This window comes from Aotus nancymaae, unplaced genomic scaffold, assembly GCF_030222135.1.
Source record: "Aotus nancymaae isolate 86718 unplaced genomic scaffold, 86718_ANA_hifiasm-v0.15.2.pri h1tg000010l, whole genome shotgun sequence".
NCBI lineage: Eukaryota > Metazoa > Chordata > Mammalia > Primates > Aotidae > Aotus > Aotus nancymaae.
In genome coordinates this window covers 51,748,261-51,764,466 of record NW_026988421.1, presented here as the reverse complement: position 1 = coordinate 51,764,466, position 16,206 = coordinate 51,748,261, and the positions used below count along the sequence as shown (strand labels likewise).

The window sequence follows — 16,206 nt, the reverse complement described above, 5'->3', positions numbered from 1 at the left end:
CTCGTGATCCACCCGCCTCGGCCTCCCAAAGTGCTGGGATTATAGGCGTGAGCCACCGCGCCCAGCCGTGACTGTTTCTTTCTTTCCATATTTAGTGCTTCCTTCAAGAACTCTTGTAAGGCAGGCCTGGTGGTGACAAAATCTCTCAGCATTTGCTTGTCTGTAAAGGATTTTATTTCTCCTTCACTTATGAAGCTTAGTTTGGCTGGATATGAAATTCTGGATTAAAAATTCTTTACTTTAAGAATGTTAAATATTGGCATCCACTTTCTTCTGGCTTGTAGGGTTTCTGCAGAAAGTCTCACTGTTAGTCTGATGGGATCACCTTTGTGCGTAACCCAACCTTTCCCTCTGGCTGTCCTTAAAATTTTTTCTTCATTTCAACCGTGGTGAATCTGATGATTATGTGTTTTGGAATTGCTCTTCTCAAGGAGTATCTTTGTGGTGTTCTCTGCATTTCCTGCATTTGAATGTTGGCCTGTCTTGCTAGGCTGGGGAAGTTCTGGATAAGATCCTGAAGTGTGTTTTCCATCTTGGTTCCATTCTCCCCATCACTTTCAGGTATCCCAATCAAACGTAGGTTTGGCCTTTTCATATAGTCCTGTATTTCTTGCAGACTTTGTTCATTTCTTTTCATTCTTTTATATCTAAACTCGTCTTCATGCTTTATTTCATTAAGTTGATCTTCAGTCTCTGATTTCCTTTCTTCTGCTTGATCGATTCAGCTATTGATATTTGTGTATGCTTTACAAAGTTTTCAGGCTGTGTTTTTCAGCTCCATCAGGTCATTTATGTTCTCTAAACTGGTGATTGTAGTTAGCAATTCATTTAACCTTTTTTCAAGGTTCTGAGTTTCCTTGCATTGGGTTAGAAAATGTTCCTTTAGCTCGGAGGAGTTTCTTATTACCCACTTTCTGAAACCTACTTCTGTCAATTTGTCAAACTGATTCTTTGTCCAGTTTTGTTCCCTTGCTGGCAATGAGTTGTGATCTTTTGGAGGAGAAGAGGCATTCTGGTTTTTGGAATTTTCAGCCTTTTTGTGCTGGTTTTTCCTCATCATTGTGAATTTATCTACCTTTGGTCTTTGCTGTTGGTGACCTTCTGATGGAGTTTTTGCATGGTGGTCCTTTTTGTTGATGTTGATGCTATTACTTTGTTAGTTTTCTTTCTAACAGTCAGGGCCCTCTTCTGCAGGTCTGCTGGAGTTTGCTGGGGGTCCACTTTAGACCCTGTTTGCCTGGGTATCAGCAGTAGAGGCTGCAGAACAGCAAAGATTGCTACCTGTTCCTTCCTCTGGAAACTTCATCTCAGAGGGGCACCCACTAGATGCCAGCTGGAGCTCTCCTGTATGAGTTGTCTGTTGACCCCTGCTGGGAAGTATCTCCCCATCAGGAGGCACGGGGGTCAGGGACCTACTTGAGGAGGCAGTCTTTCCTTTAGCAGAGCTCAAGCACTGTGCTGGGAGATCTGCTGCTCTCTTCAGAGCTGGCAGGCAGGAACGCTTAAGGCTGCTGAAGCTGCACCCACAGCGCCCCTTCCCTCAGGTGCTGTCCCAGGGAGATGTGAGTTTTATCTATAAGCCCCTGACTGGGGCTGCTGCCTTTTTTTCAGAGATGTCCTGCCCAGAGAGGAGAAATCTAGAGTGCAGAAATGCCTTTCAAAAGTACCTAAGATATCTAAATTGAGGATTAGATGCCCAACATAATATATGAAAAGAAAGCTTATGGGCCTACTAAATTGAGAATCCCACGCTGGTGAAGACTTTACTAAAAGAAGCAGAAAGTGCTTCTAGAAAGCACCTTATCCCTGAAAAAGATAAGAGAAAAGGAAGGAAAATGAACATCCCTAAGGCCACTGTCGGAAAGACTGGTGCTGATCATGTCTCCACTTCCTTGTAGTGTGGAACTTAAAATTTTTCTGAAGTACTGGTTTCTCAATACCTCTCAGTGGCCTACGTGCATATCCAAATGACAGACTGTTTACTCTTGTTATTCCTTTTGTAATCAAGAGATGATCATTGAGAGGGAAAACATAAAATATATTTTTTTAAATATAAAAGCATTCTGGACATATAAAAGTGATGTTTCACTTTTCAGATGAATTTGTTAAAGTTATATAGGGTTCTTATCAAAATTTATGTAGCCAACATTTTCTGAGTTTTTTAGGACATAGAGTTGCCAAGTTATCAAAAGTTGTAAATGTACATATGCCCCTTGCTGGTAGGTGGGTAACTCTGGAAGATCAAGCTTTTAGATAGGCTGAAGAATGTCAGTAGTTATTCTGGCAACAGGATCCAAACTAATATTTTGTTCCTGAGGCCATAGAGTGACAACAAAGTGATTCGTGATTGAATTAAATCCAGCTGGATATTTCCCCACCATAGTTTAAGAAGCACTGCCAGGTGAGAAGTGTGAATAGTAGTGTAGGAGGAGACAAGGCCAGAGTCCGAGGACATGGCTAAGGCAGCGATGGGAGAAGGAATGCAAAAGCAGAAGATGGGGAATCCAGAGTAGTTGGAATGCAGTTTGGAGAACCTGTGAGGATCTTCCCCAAGTGTGGGAAGTACTGTGAGAGCAGGCATGGCAGCTTCAAGGACAGTGAGTCTCACCTGTACTGTATTTTTTGTAGAGGCAGTATGATGTCGAGTTAGAAGCACAACCCTGGATCCACACTGTCTGGATTCGAATCCTCCTTCTGTCACTCACTAGCTATCTGGTGTTAGTTACTTAACTGTTCTGTGCCTCCATTGAGGAACTATAAAATGGGGATAATAATATGTTGATGAAAAGAGTCAAACTCTATAAAATACTTAAAGAGATCTATTCTGAGCCAAATAACAAATGGCCTATGACACAGTCCCATGAGATCCTGTCTCAGGTGGTCAGGCTAAACTTGATTTTACATATTTTAGGGAGACATAAGACATCTATCAATACATGTAAGTTGTACATTGGTTTGGTCTGGAAAGGCAGGACAACTGGAAACAGGCTTCCAGGTCGTGGGTGGATTCAAGAATTTTTTAATTGGCAGTTAGTTGAAAGGGTTAAGTTATTGTCTAAAGACCTAGAATCAATAGAAGTGAATGTCTGGGTTAAGAAAAAGGGTTGTGGAGACCAAGTTTCCCATTATGCAGATAGAATCAATAGAAGGGAGTATTTCTTAACAGACTTATAAAGAGTCTGTTCTGTCAGTCTTAAGGTGTCTGTTTTAATGTTAATATTGGTGAGCTGTGTCTGAATTCCAAAGAGGAGAGAGTATAATGAGGCATGTCCAGCCCCAGTCCCGCTGACCTCACATGGCCTGAACTAGTTTTTCAGGTTTACTGCAGAATACCCTTGGCCAAGGGGAGGGTCTGTTAGCTGGGTGGATGGCTTAGAATTTTATTTTTTTAAATTATTTTTATTTATATATATATATTTTTTCCTAAGACAGGGTTTCACCATATTGGTCAGGCTGGTCTCAAACTCCCGACCTCAGGTGATCCACCCACCTCAGCCTCCCAAAGTGCTAGGATTACACGCATGAGCCACCGCGCCCAGCTAGAATTTTATTTTTAACTTACAAATAGTACCCATCACATTGGGTTATTGGAAATATGAAAGGGATGTATATGTAAGGCACATGACAAGGGCTCTCAAGTATTAGCAGTTATAATCTGCCCTAGGTTTCTCCAATGTCCAAATTTATTTGTGTTGAAGGTGTTGGGAATTGTATGCTGTGAAAGATGACCCTGCTTTTCACTCAGTCATGAGAGGAGGGCAGAGGGGCCTGGGTCATAAGCACACTAAGTAAAAAGTGAAGCGACTATGGACAGTCAAGATTTAAAGGAGTTTTCAGTTTCAACTCACAGGGAGCTAGGTGAAGGGAAATTAGGGAGAAGTGTGAACCCACCTTCAGTGAAAGATATGATAAGCAAAACAAAGTCACAGCAGAGCTTTTTAAAAATTAAGAAGAAACCTCACATCAAAATACTTGAAATATTGTGACCTAGTTGAAAAAAAGGAATGTGGGCATGAAGTGAAGGCTTAAGGGAAGCGATCTTCCTCCTTCGTGAACAGGAGTTGGTCAGCAAATGCCCATGGGCCAAATCTGGTCTACTGCTGGTTTGTGTATGATTAACAAGCTAACAATGATTTTTACATTTTTAAATGCTTGAAAAAAATCAAAAGAAGAATATTCATAATATGTGAAAAGTATGTGCAATTTTAATTTCAGTGTTCATAAATACAATTTTATTATAACACAGCCATGCTCATTTTATGGATTGTCTCTGGCTGGTTTTATGCTTCAAGGGCAGAGCTGAGTATTTGGGACAGAGATTATACAGCCCTCTATGCCTTAAATATTTACTCTCTGATCCTTACCAGAAGTTGTTGACACCTGGTATTAATGAGTTAATCAAAGTATGGCTGTACCTCTCACTGCTTCAGATTCCAGAACACCTTTTAATATTTTCTCTCTTTGTAATAACGTATAACATGCATGGAAGCATAATTAATGTTTTATTTCACTTTACCCTTTACAGTGACTATCTTAAAATTAGGATGCCCTTTTTGAAGATTAAAAATTACAGTTTAGCTAATGCATACTGGCTTAACACCTAGCTAATGGGTTGATAGGTGCAGCAAACCTCCCTGGCATATGTTTACCTATGTAACAAATCTGCACATCCTGCACATGTATCCTGGAACTTAAAATAAAATAAAATTTTTTAAAATTCATAGTTTTACAGTCTACCAGGAAATTCTGCCAGGAAACTCTAAATTAATCCTGATTACCCTGAAAAAAAAAAAAAAATCCTGCATCTTTCTAAGCCACAGACATGTTCTTGTGGGATGAAGGCTGAGGAGACTAGCCTCTGATGTATAATTTGATTTTCCCACTCTCTCCTATCTTATGTGTTCAATAAATATCTGTTGAATTGATTTTCATCATGTTGACAGATAAACCTGGTTGGCAAGAATAGGAAAGTTGTTTATTTGTTTACTTGTTCTATGTGAAAACATAGAACTTTCCAAACACCAAGAGCGTTTTTAAGTATCTAATGATGTGGCACTTCGTTAGAATCTGTACAAAGAAATTGTGCTCGGCAAAAATCACAGATTTATAGTTAATGGGTACTAATACAGCCAACAGTACATGAGGTCACTCTGCTATTTTTAATTCTGTCAGTGTGTTTTCTGTAGCGGTTTTGACTTTTATGGTATATGCCACATTTAATGAGATAAGGAAAAGATTACATTTGTCTACTATTATTATTTCTCAATAGTTAGCAAATAGATACACTCTTAGTAGTCACAAAAAGATACTATTTTAGCTGCCATTACATTAACATGAGACATTAATATTTGCATGCCAAGTTTTTTTTTTCCTTTAGGAATTAAGGAGTTAACTTTTAAAAATGTTAAGAAAGGGACAACTGAGATCCCAAAGAAAATGTTTCCTTACAATTCTAAGGCAGAGCCATTTGACTATTTGTAAGAATCGTTTTATAAGATGGGTTTTTACAGCAAGCATATCCGTGCAATCAGTGATGCCTCTCAGCTTGGTCCCACTGCCATCCCGATGGGGTTATGATGTAATTTAATATTGACCATTTTAAACATATGATCAACCTTTTTAGATTATTTGTTTCTGCTTTTTCACATATTTCCCAATGACATTTAAATTTTATTTTTCTTTCTTTCTTTCTCTTTCTTTCTTTTCTTTCTTTCTTTTTGCCTTCACTGCACTAGCAGACATTTAAATTTTAAAATCCTCAATTTTTTAAGGATTGAAATCAGAACCAATGAAAACAGTACCAGTTGATTAGGCTGTCATAACTTGGCATCCCTGTGTGTTTAATGTGATCAATGCCAAAAAGGTGGAGTATTCACAGTGTTGCACAGATGCATAAACCAGCATATTTTGTAATTTATATACCCTAAAAAATTCTACTTTTTTCATAATTGTATTAATGCATGAAAAGTATGAATCATTCATTGTGATGGTTCAGCAATGGATTTCAACTATCAAACCATTGTAAACATCCTTAAACTGCAATATACTATTTATCTTAAAAAGCAAAATATGAAAATCTACTTATACAAAGGGAATAAATATGTAGCATGGAGCCTGGCACATAATAAGTGCAAAGAAAGTAGTTTCATGATGACATTTGTTAAGAATATGGGCTATCGGGGTCCAACTGACTGAGTGAATCCTATTTATGTTCTTTACAGATTTTTGATCTATGGCAAATTTCTCAACCATTCCAGCCCTAGGTCACTTCATCTCTAGATTAGGAATAATAATAGGACCTACTCAAAGGGATCAGTAAAAGAATAAAACATGATCATTCAATGTAAAGTGCTTAACAATGACTGAGCTGTAAATGCTAATTCTTAAATGTTCTATCAGTATTGCTATTATTATTATCTTCTATCTTCTTGCTATGATTTTAATATGAAGTTACATATAAATGCCAGTGTAAAAAATAAATTGAATTGTGATACTACAAATTCTAATCCTGAGACCCTCAGATTACGAGGTTGAACAGTTCCCGTTCCCTTTTTAGGTTCAAGCGTTGGCCTTTTCATGTATGCTGCTCTGCAGAGGATGCTGGTTGAGTTCTATGGACTGGATGGATGCTTGCTGATTGTGGGTGCTTTAGCTTTAAATATATTAGCCTGTGGCAGTCTGATGAGACCCCTCCAATCTTCTGATTGTCCTTTGCCTAAAAAAATAGTTCCAGAAGATCTACCAGATAGATACTCCATTTACAATGAAAAAGGAAAGAATCTGGAAGAAAACATAAACATTCTTGACAAGAGCTACAGTAGTGAGGAAAAATGCAAGAGCACATTAGCCAATGGTGACTGGAAACAGGAGAGCCTACTTCATAAAAACCCCACAGTGACACACACAAAAGAGCCTGAAACGTACAAAAAGAAAGTTGCAGAACAGACATATTTTTGCAAACAGCTTGCCAAGAGGAAGTGGCAGTTATATAAAAACTACTGTGGAGAAACGATGGCTCTTTTTAAAAATAAAGTATTTTCAGCACTTTTCATTGCTATCTTACTCTTTGACATCGGAGGGTTTCCACCTTCGTTACTTATGGAAGATGTAGCAAGAAGTTCAAACGTGAAAGAAGAAGAGTTTATTATGCCACTTATTTCAATTATAGGCATTATGACAGTAGTTGGTAAACTGCTTTTAGGGATACTGGCTGACTTCAAGTGGATTAATACCTTGTATCTTTATGTTGCTACCTTAATCATCATGGGCCTGGCCTTGTGTGCAATTCCATTTGCCAAAAGCTATGTCACATTGGCATTGCTTTCTGGTATCTTAGGGTTTCTTACTGGTAATTGGTCCATCTTCCCATATGTGACCACGAAGACTGTGGGAATTGAAAAATTAGCCCATGCCTATGGGATATTAATGTTCTTTGCTGGACTTGGAAATAGCCTTGGACCACCCATCGTTGGTAAGATATTTATCTTAAAGTCAACCCATTTTGCTGTTCTTCCTTGTCACATCTCCAGATACAAAAATCCAGATTGTAATAGTGACACAAATTTGTACAAAATAAATTTGCATGGAACATCTTATGGTAATGATTTATTCAAGACTGCTTTGATATAATTGAGAAAGCCAATATGCATGCTCTGGGATTTGTGATCACTCTTTATTTGAGAGACTCAAAATGCCTGCTTATTCTTACCCAAATATTTGAGAGATTTTCTTCTTCTAACTCCCAGTAAACCACGTTGGAAGCCGTGGAGTAATATATATCCTAATTACAACTATATATAAAATTGATGAAACTAGGGTATGGGCTGGATGTTCATACTATTTCCGTGAAACTCACTTTTTTTCCTTACTGTCTTTTCAGGTTGGTTTTATGACTGGACCCAGACCTATGACATTGCATTTTATTTTAGTGGCTTCTGCGTCCTGCTGGGAGGTTTTATTCTGCTGCTGGCAGCCTTGCCTTCTTGGGATACATGCAACAAGCAACTCCCCAAGCCAGCTCCAACCACTTTCTTGTACAAAGTTGCCTCTAATGTTTAGAGGAATATTGGAAGACACTATTTTTGCTGTTTTATACCATATAGCAACAATATTTTAACAGATTCACAAGCAAATTTTCTAGGGTCAAGAGTATTTTTCATAGCAAAATTTCACAGTGGCTGAGTTTGAATGAATTATTATATTTTTTACATACCCTATTTTTTTATGTAGTGTATGTGTAGCCTCTATCTAATGTATTTTTTTCTCTTTTCGCTCCCCGCACCCTCCATGGGACTATTCTGTTTTGCTGTTATTCACTAGTTCTTAATGTTGTAAAAAGTTTGGCCAGCCTCTAAAGGCTTTCTCTTTGTAAAGAAGTATAATTTCTCTGCCGACTCCATTTATTCCACTGCGAGACATGTAAAGAGGTCTCTCCTATTTTAAAAAGTGATGCATGCGTCATGATAAGATATGTGTGAAGCCCACTAGGAAAGAAATCATTCTCTTCTCATGTTAGACTTGCTAGTAAACAGAAGACTTCAAGCCAGCCAAGAAATTAAAATGGTTACTGAAACAGCCTTAAGAATTGCAGTGGAGCAAATTGGTCATTTTTTTTTTAAAAAAAGATATTTTAACTGACAATCACCAGTTTTCATTATTCTATTTTATTTACCTCACTGAAGTACTCGCATATTGTTTGGTACCCACTGAGCATAAACTGTTTCAGTTTCTAAGGTGTTTGCTGAGATGCAGGTGAACTCCCAATGGATGAGTAGTCACTGTAGACTTTCTTTATGGTTGACCATTCTAACCTTGCTGACTTTTGTTTCTCGGCATCCACTCAGCTATTTCCCAGGAAGTGCTAACTTTACGTGTTTCCAAATAGGAAACACGTTTCTCAACCATTCCGTTCTGGCAAATGGGAACCGTCCATTTGCTTTGGGCACAGTGGGGTTGGGCTGCAAGTTCTTGCATATCCTCCTGGTGAAGCATTTATTTGCTACTATCAGATTTTACCACTATCAAATTTAATTCAAGGGCAGAACTAAAAGTGAGTGTGTGTGTGTGTGTGCGCATGTGTTGTGCATGCTCTAAGTCTCCGTGGGATATGGGAAGGGAAAAGGGCAATAAGAAATTCATACCCTTGGCCGGGCACAGTGGCTCACACCTGTGATCCCAGCACTTTTGGAGGCCAAGGCGGGTGGATCAAGAGGTCAGGAGTTCAAGTCTGGCCAACATAGTGAGACCCCATCTCTACTAAAAAAATATACAAAAAAAATTAGCCTGGCGTGGTGGCATGTGCCTGTAATCCCAGCTACTTAGGAGGCTGAGTTAGGAGAATCACGTAAACCCAGGAGGTAGAGGTTGCAGTGAGCTGAGATCACCCCATTGCACTGCAACCCAGGCAATAGTGCGAGACTCCATCTCAAAAAAAAAAAAAAAAAAAAACCCAGAAAGAAATTCATACTCATCTATCTGCATTTAACATTAAGAAAAATGTTGTCGGAATAAACTCCAATTTTTAATACATTGATATATTTTTCTAAAGAAATGGGTTTTAGACTTTGGTATGCATCAGAATCCCCTATAGATCTTTTTGAAAATATTGGTGCCTGGGTATCATGCAGAGAGAGTTTTTATTTCTGTTGGTGTGGGCTGTTGCCCAAGCATCTATATTTTTATTGAGCTCTTCAAGTGATTCTGATAGCACAGCCTGGATTGAGAATTTTTATAAGATTGACAATAGAAAAACCTTTATTCTTTTAAATAATAATTATTTTAAACCCAAGAGGTCAGGGGTTTTAATAAACAAATAGCCAAGTGTTCTTTAAATAGGAGGCACCCTTCCCATTGTGCCAAAATCGTCTTTTCATTTCTTTTGAAATATGAACGCTTATTTTATATTTGTATGTTGCCTTTCTTTGAAGGCGCCTGAAGCACTTTATACATGAATCCTCACAACACCTCTGTGAGGTAGGTAGATAGTACTTTTCTATGTAGTAAACCTGGAGTACGGAGAATTTCATAACAGTTCATTCTACTCAATAATGCAATAATGGAGCTCCAGGGTGTCTTGGTGTAGAAGTCCACTCAGACTTCTGGAAAGTTTTCTGTACCTCATTTGTTAGTCCCTGTCAAGGTTAGTAAATAAAATAAGTGACATTAAAAAAAAAAAAAACTAAACTACATGTTGTGATGAAAGTTCCTTTTTGCCAATGTTATGTTCAGGAAACTCAATAACCTGAAAAAGTTTGACTTTTATGTGACACCTTCACATTTATCAATGCTGATAATTGTCCAAAGGCATCTTTACTGTGTCTACTAATAACATCCAATGTGTGCATTGTCTGTTGTCTAGGTGATGAATTTTAAGTTACAATAAAGTATTTGTGTTTGTTTTGCATCAGTTTGGTTGCTTTCTCTCCTCTTAGTCAGTTCTCCACCCAGTTATAGTGACACTTCACTTGAATGTAAGACTGTAAATTACCTGACATAATTTGGACTCTGGAACATGGTGATTGGACAGAAGTGTATTCAAAATGCTTAATTACTTTGACCAATGCCTTCCAAAAAGCTGGTATATCAGCTTTATCTCTTGTGGTAAAGAGTACTCTGCAGGTCTTAATTTTTAATAATAATTCCACCAATCATTTATAGAATTCTTAATATGTTTCAAGCTTATGTTAACTAACCCACATAATAACCTTGTGAGATGGAGATTATGACCCTCATTTTATAATCTAAAATATAATTGTCTTAATACTATGGACAACAATAATAAGTAATTTCCAACACCAAAATGCAAAATATTTCTCTTTGTAGAAATTAAAGTAAACCCTTTAATTTCTAACGTGGTTCAGAAATTAGGTCTAGCCAGGAGGGTTCCTCTAAAGCCTATCCTTTAGTGAACAGAAAATTTTCTGTAGGGTAATCATGTCAGTGGGGAAGAAGGTTCAGCCACTAACCTTTAAAGGCCCCATGAGGAACAATTCCCAGGAACCAGGAGTTCTAGTACTGGGAGGTCATGACTGAATGTATGTGTCAGCTGACCAGTCCCATGACCTTAGGTGGCCTCAGCGCTTTGCAATTGGTAGAGAATTATCCCAACTCAGGATGTTCCAGACATAAAGGGGAGCTCTATTTTGAAACAAAGGACATTTTATTTTCTCTTTTACTTAGAGGGAATATTATACCGAACACATAAGGCACCTGATTCACATTAGCAGTGCCATGTACTTTCTCCTTCATTAATAACAATCTTGGGCCGGGCGCAGTAGCTCATATCTGTAATCCCAGTACTTTGGGAGACTGAGGCAGGTGGATCACTTGAGGCCAGAAGTTGGAGACCAGTCTGGTCAACATGGTGAAACCCTATCTCAACTAAAAATACAAAAATTAGCCAGGCATGGTAACACAGTCCTGTAATCCCAGCTACTTGGGTGACTGAGGCAGGAGAATCACTTGAACCCAGGAGTTGGAGGCTGCAGTGAGCCAAAATTGTGCCACTGCACTTCAGCCTGGGTGACAGAATGAGACTGTACCTCAAAAACAAAATTAAAAAAAAAAAATCATCTTGGAACCGTCTGCTATATAGTCAATTGAATCTAAAGGATGCCAGTTAGTAAGATCCCTCTTGGAATAAGGAGTTAAAGCGCAGTCAGTTAAAATGATCAGAGCTCTATTAATGCATGGAAAATACTTGGGACTACAGTGTACAAACTTGTTAAGGTTGTGATTCCACAACCAGATTGCCTATCTGTCCCTGTGGCCGGGTGACCATGAGCAAATTATTTAGCCTCTCAGAATCTCAGTTTCCTCATTTATAAAACACATCATAGTGGGAATTATAAAACACATAATTAAATTATAAAACACATAATTGTGGGAATTAAATAAGGTCACCCACATATATACCTGGTACATGGTAGATGTCCGATACAATATTAGCTATTATTATTTTTGTTGTCATCATTCTTAAGTGTATTGCTTCCCTGTACCTGAGGAAGGCATCAAGTGTTCCGGGAACAGGTGTGGGGTTAATGTTTGAATTAAAGGGCTTCATTTAGAAGAATAATGAGCCTCTGTTATCCCCAATCATATAACTGTCACAGCTCTTGCCTGTTCATGTCAAAATCTTCTTTCCTTGGGGATTCATGACTCAGCACATTTTTCTGGAATTGCCATTCAGAAGCTCTGACACAAAACAAAACACAGGCTGTTCCACCACAAATCAAATAGAAGCCACTTTGTAAATTGAATCGCTATGGGAATTTGAACTTTTTTTCTTAAGAACTCTGATCTGAGCTGCTCAGAAGGTGGGCCTGAAATTGGGCAGAAAGCAAAATGATCCGATTTGTTTACCAAGTACTAATTGGCTTCGGCTCAGGGCCCTTACCTCACTGCTTTCCAGCCCTTGAGACTTACTCTTGAGGGAGTGCAATTTCTTGCCAGGTCTCCTGGGATTCTATTCCTAGTAGATCTTAGCCGCATTAGATGTTTTTTTTGCTGCGTGCATTCCTTGTCCTAATGAGTCATTTACTTTTATTCTTTCTCCTTGCAAAAAGAAAAAAATAAATTTAAATTTAATCAGTTTTTAATAAAAAATGATATTCTAAAATCTTTGGTAAGCAACATATTTTCAATAAATAATAGTTAACCATGGTCAAGTGCTTTCCTGCGATAGGTCACCTTGAAACTACATAGCCACAGATATATGCTTATTATTTCTTCCTGGTAAAGTTCCCGATGTGATAAAGCAAATTGTTATCCTTCCAGCTTAAATCCAAAAACTGCTGACTACGTACAGCTCGAATAGGGCTTTGCTAAGGGCAGCCCAAGTGACTTTAGAAACCTAGCAACAAAGGAGCAGGCATTTTGCTGGAAAGCACTCCCTAATAAACTTCCTGCATGCAAACTGTTTCATAGTATCTTTCCCACCAGGAAACTGAGGACAGCTGAAATCCCAACATGGTGAGAAAATTCCAAATCCACAGGATCATCAGAGCAGAGAGGGAGGTAGACATCTTTCTTGAAGGCCTTATATGTGTCCAGTATTGTTCCAGGTACTGCACAAACCATGTCTTGTCCTGTTTAAGTTCCAAAGGTGTTAGCAAGACTGGCTGCTTGTCTGTCAAGATGCCACAAAGATGCCTTCTTATCTTAGGACATTTGGGGTCTGGCTCTTTCCTGACAGGTTCAAGTTCTTCATTTTCATCCAACACTTCTTAACTGAGCACCTAGTATGTGTCAGGTACTCTCCTGGATACCAAGGATATAATGATGAGCAAGGTAGACTAGGTTCCTGTACTCTGAGTTCATTGGAGCCCCAGAGCTGAGCAGAATAAGTTAGATGGCAATGCAGTTCCAACAGAAGCTTCAGCTCCTGTGGGAAATTCTGGAGCTGGGATGGTACAGCATTGGCCCAGTGGAGTTCAGTCATGTCTGACTCACATTAAGATTCCCCCAAAAAATGGATTTAGGGGAGCAAGATGGCTAAGTAGAGAAGCCTGGTACTCTGTCCTCACATGAAAGAACCAAGGAAATTAATACGTAGCTAGAATTTGACTGCAGTGTTGAAGGGAGAGTGCTGGGGTACAGTGGGACAGTGGAGATGCACCTGTGGTGACAGGAAGTCTAGGAGGGCAGTGTGGAGGTTCCTGCCTCTGTAGCTCTGTCTCCTCCACCTACATCAGATTGGCCCAGAGACAAGAGGGACTTCCTGTTGAATGGGAAAGGAGGCAGAAGATCCCCACCAGCCCCCATTGATACTGCAGACACCTACAGTCTTTACAACAGGAAAATCCTGCAGTTCTCACAAGTCCTGAGCCCAGTTTGGAGAGCTGCTGGGAATTCATGCAGCTGCATTGCCCCAGATTAGGAGCACAAGGTGTGCACTCCCTTATTTACCCTCGAGTCCCTGTGAACCAAGCTGCTGCAGCACAGTGCCATGTGGAGACCAAAGTCACCTCCAGAAGGTACCCTGCTCTAGGGACTAGTAGCCACTGCACCTCCCCTGCATTGGAGCAACACCTTATTCCACAAATCCACACAGTTGACTGAATGCCACAACCCCAGCAGTATGGAGCTAGAGCTCAGAATCGGCTGTGACCCTGGTCCTGTACAGTCAAGAAAGCAACCTCTACTGCTTCACTTATAGCCAAAAAAATGTTGTGGCAGTCCCACCCAGGGTGACACCCTCCCTTGAGCTAGCCAAGCTGCTGCATACCCTATCCTAAGCAGAAGATGTCCCTGAGCCTCCAAGCAGCTGATATGCCCAGTAGAGTGGAAACGTGTCCAGGAACTGGAAACAGCCCTGTAGCACCCTCACCCTTCACAGACATGCCTCTGGCCTGTCCAATGGCCCTGCATCTCCAACAAGAGCCTGAGAAACAGTCCTGCAGGCTGCTCCTGGTGGGCACGCCTCCAGGCTAGCCAAGTAGCTGTTCACCCATGTACTGGACTTGAGAAACAGCTCCATGGGCCGCTTCTAGTGGACACAGATCATGCCTGTGCTTGCATTCCAGACCTACAAAACAGTCCTGGTGGGCTATTCCCTGCAGAAACACGACCAGTTAGCCAAGCAGTCATGCAGTAATGTCATGAGTCTCAGAAACAGCCTTGTGCCCATCCATGACAAACAAACCCCCAGACCAAGTTGGCAGCCATGTGCTCATGTTTTGGACCTGAAAAATAGCTTTGTGGGCCACGCACAGTAGATATGCTTCTAGGCCAACTCAACAGCTTTGTGTCTGTGTTCTAAGACAGAGAAATAGCCCCTTGGGTCCCTCCAGCAGTTATGCTCTGAGATCAGCTGAGAAGCTGTGTTGCCACATCCCAGACCTGAGAAATAGCCCCAGGGGCTGCCCCTAACACATATGTCCCCGGGCTGACCAAGCAGCTGTATGCCTGCATTCTGGACCTGAATTCTAGGAGTTTGTTTCTGCAAAATCAGTACTTTTGTTTTGCAAGCAGAAAATGCATCATGAGTTAATACTGACAACTCTAATTTAAATCAATGATGACATATTTTTATCTAACTTCATTGATTTTTTATTTAAATTCTTCTCTGTTGCTAAAAATCCTGATTTTCAAATGAGAGTAATATAAGTATCTCTATCCTATGTGTACAACATTTTCAAAATAATATTACAATTATTACTAATAATATGATTACTGAAAACTGTTTTCTTTGTCTCTAGAGTAACATATTTTATATGCGTGAGCCAATTATGCTATAGTCCCTTGAAATGGTTTCTCTCTGTGTGACTAAGTCACCAATTTGATACTTACTTGGGTTTATTTGTGCACCTTGTATTTATCCTATTGTGAGTGAGATTGAATATCTTTTTACACATTTAAGGGATATTTATATTCTTTTATTTGTAAATTCTGTTTTTCTACAGGACAGTTTTTGCCTGCTTTTTCCCTATTTTTAGAAACCCTTTCTATTCTATATTAGAGATAATTTCCCCTTGTTTGTCCATACTATAAGCTGAAATCGGGTTTTCCCATTTTCTCAGTTCTTTTTGTTTATCATATCTTTTGCCATGTTAAAGTTTTTTTACTTTTATGTTTAAGTCATTTCTATCATGTTTTCCCAAATTGATTTTAAATATAAATTTGTGTAACTTAAACAGTAGCTTAGATAGTAACTTAGGTAGTAACTATGAGTTAGTTGTATAATTTAGGTAGTAGCTAATATTTTTACTTATTTGCTTATTTTTGTAATTATAATATAAAGTTTATGTAGTATGGAGTCAATTTTATAAATACTTCCATTTACAACTATGAGTTTCGTTCCATGCTTAGGAAAGCCTTCTCAACCTCAAATTATTTTTTAAATGTATCATGATATTTTCGGTTACAGATTACAGAATATAACATTAAAAGTTGTAAGTATATTAAGAATATTTATTATTTTGCATAGCAAAAAATATGGAGCTAGGAAAATTCCAGCATAGTTAATTTTGTGACAAAATAATGTCATCAAGGACCTAAGTTGTTTTCATCTTTTTGTTTTATAAACATGAGTATAATAGTTTATCCTCTTAGGCTGGCTGTCCTCATGGCCTCCAAGGGCTGCCACTGTTCTAAAATGTTTATTATATAAACAACCATAAAAATAGAGAATGAAGGCTTCTCCTCAGAGTTCAGGTTTGGACAAAGTAGAAAGCCATTCTCAGAAGGCCCATGGCTGGACTTGGGTCC

The 16,206-nt window shown here is 39.0% G+C and overlaps 1 protein-coding gene across 3 annotated transcripts in view; it reads left to right on the top strand.

Moving 5' to 3' along the window:
- Positions 1-10,402, top strand: part of SLC16A9 (solute carrier family 16 member 9) — a 46,119-nt gene extending 35,717 nt beyond the window's left edge. For all 3 annotated transcript variants that reach the window (XM_064374148.1, XM_012445769.3, XM_012445767.3), the window contains 2 exons: positions 6,557-7,471; positions 7,880-10,402. In XM_064374148.1, the coding sequence (XP_064230218.1) occupies positions 6,557-7,471; positions 7,880-8,058 (1,094 nt within the window). In that variant the 3' untranslated portion in view covers positions 8,059-10,402. The remainder of the gene's footprint in view (positions 1-6,556; positions 7,472-7,879) is intronic.
- The last annotated feature ends 5,804 nt before the right edge of the window (positions 10,403-16,206 follow it).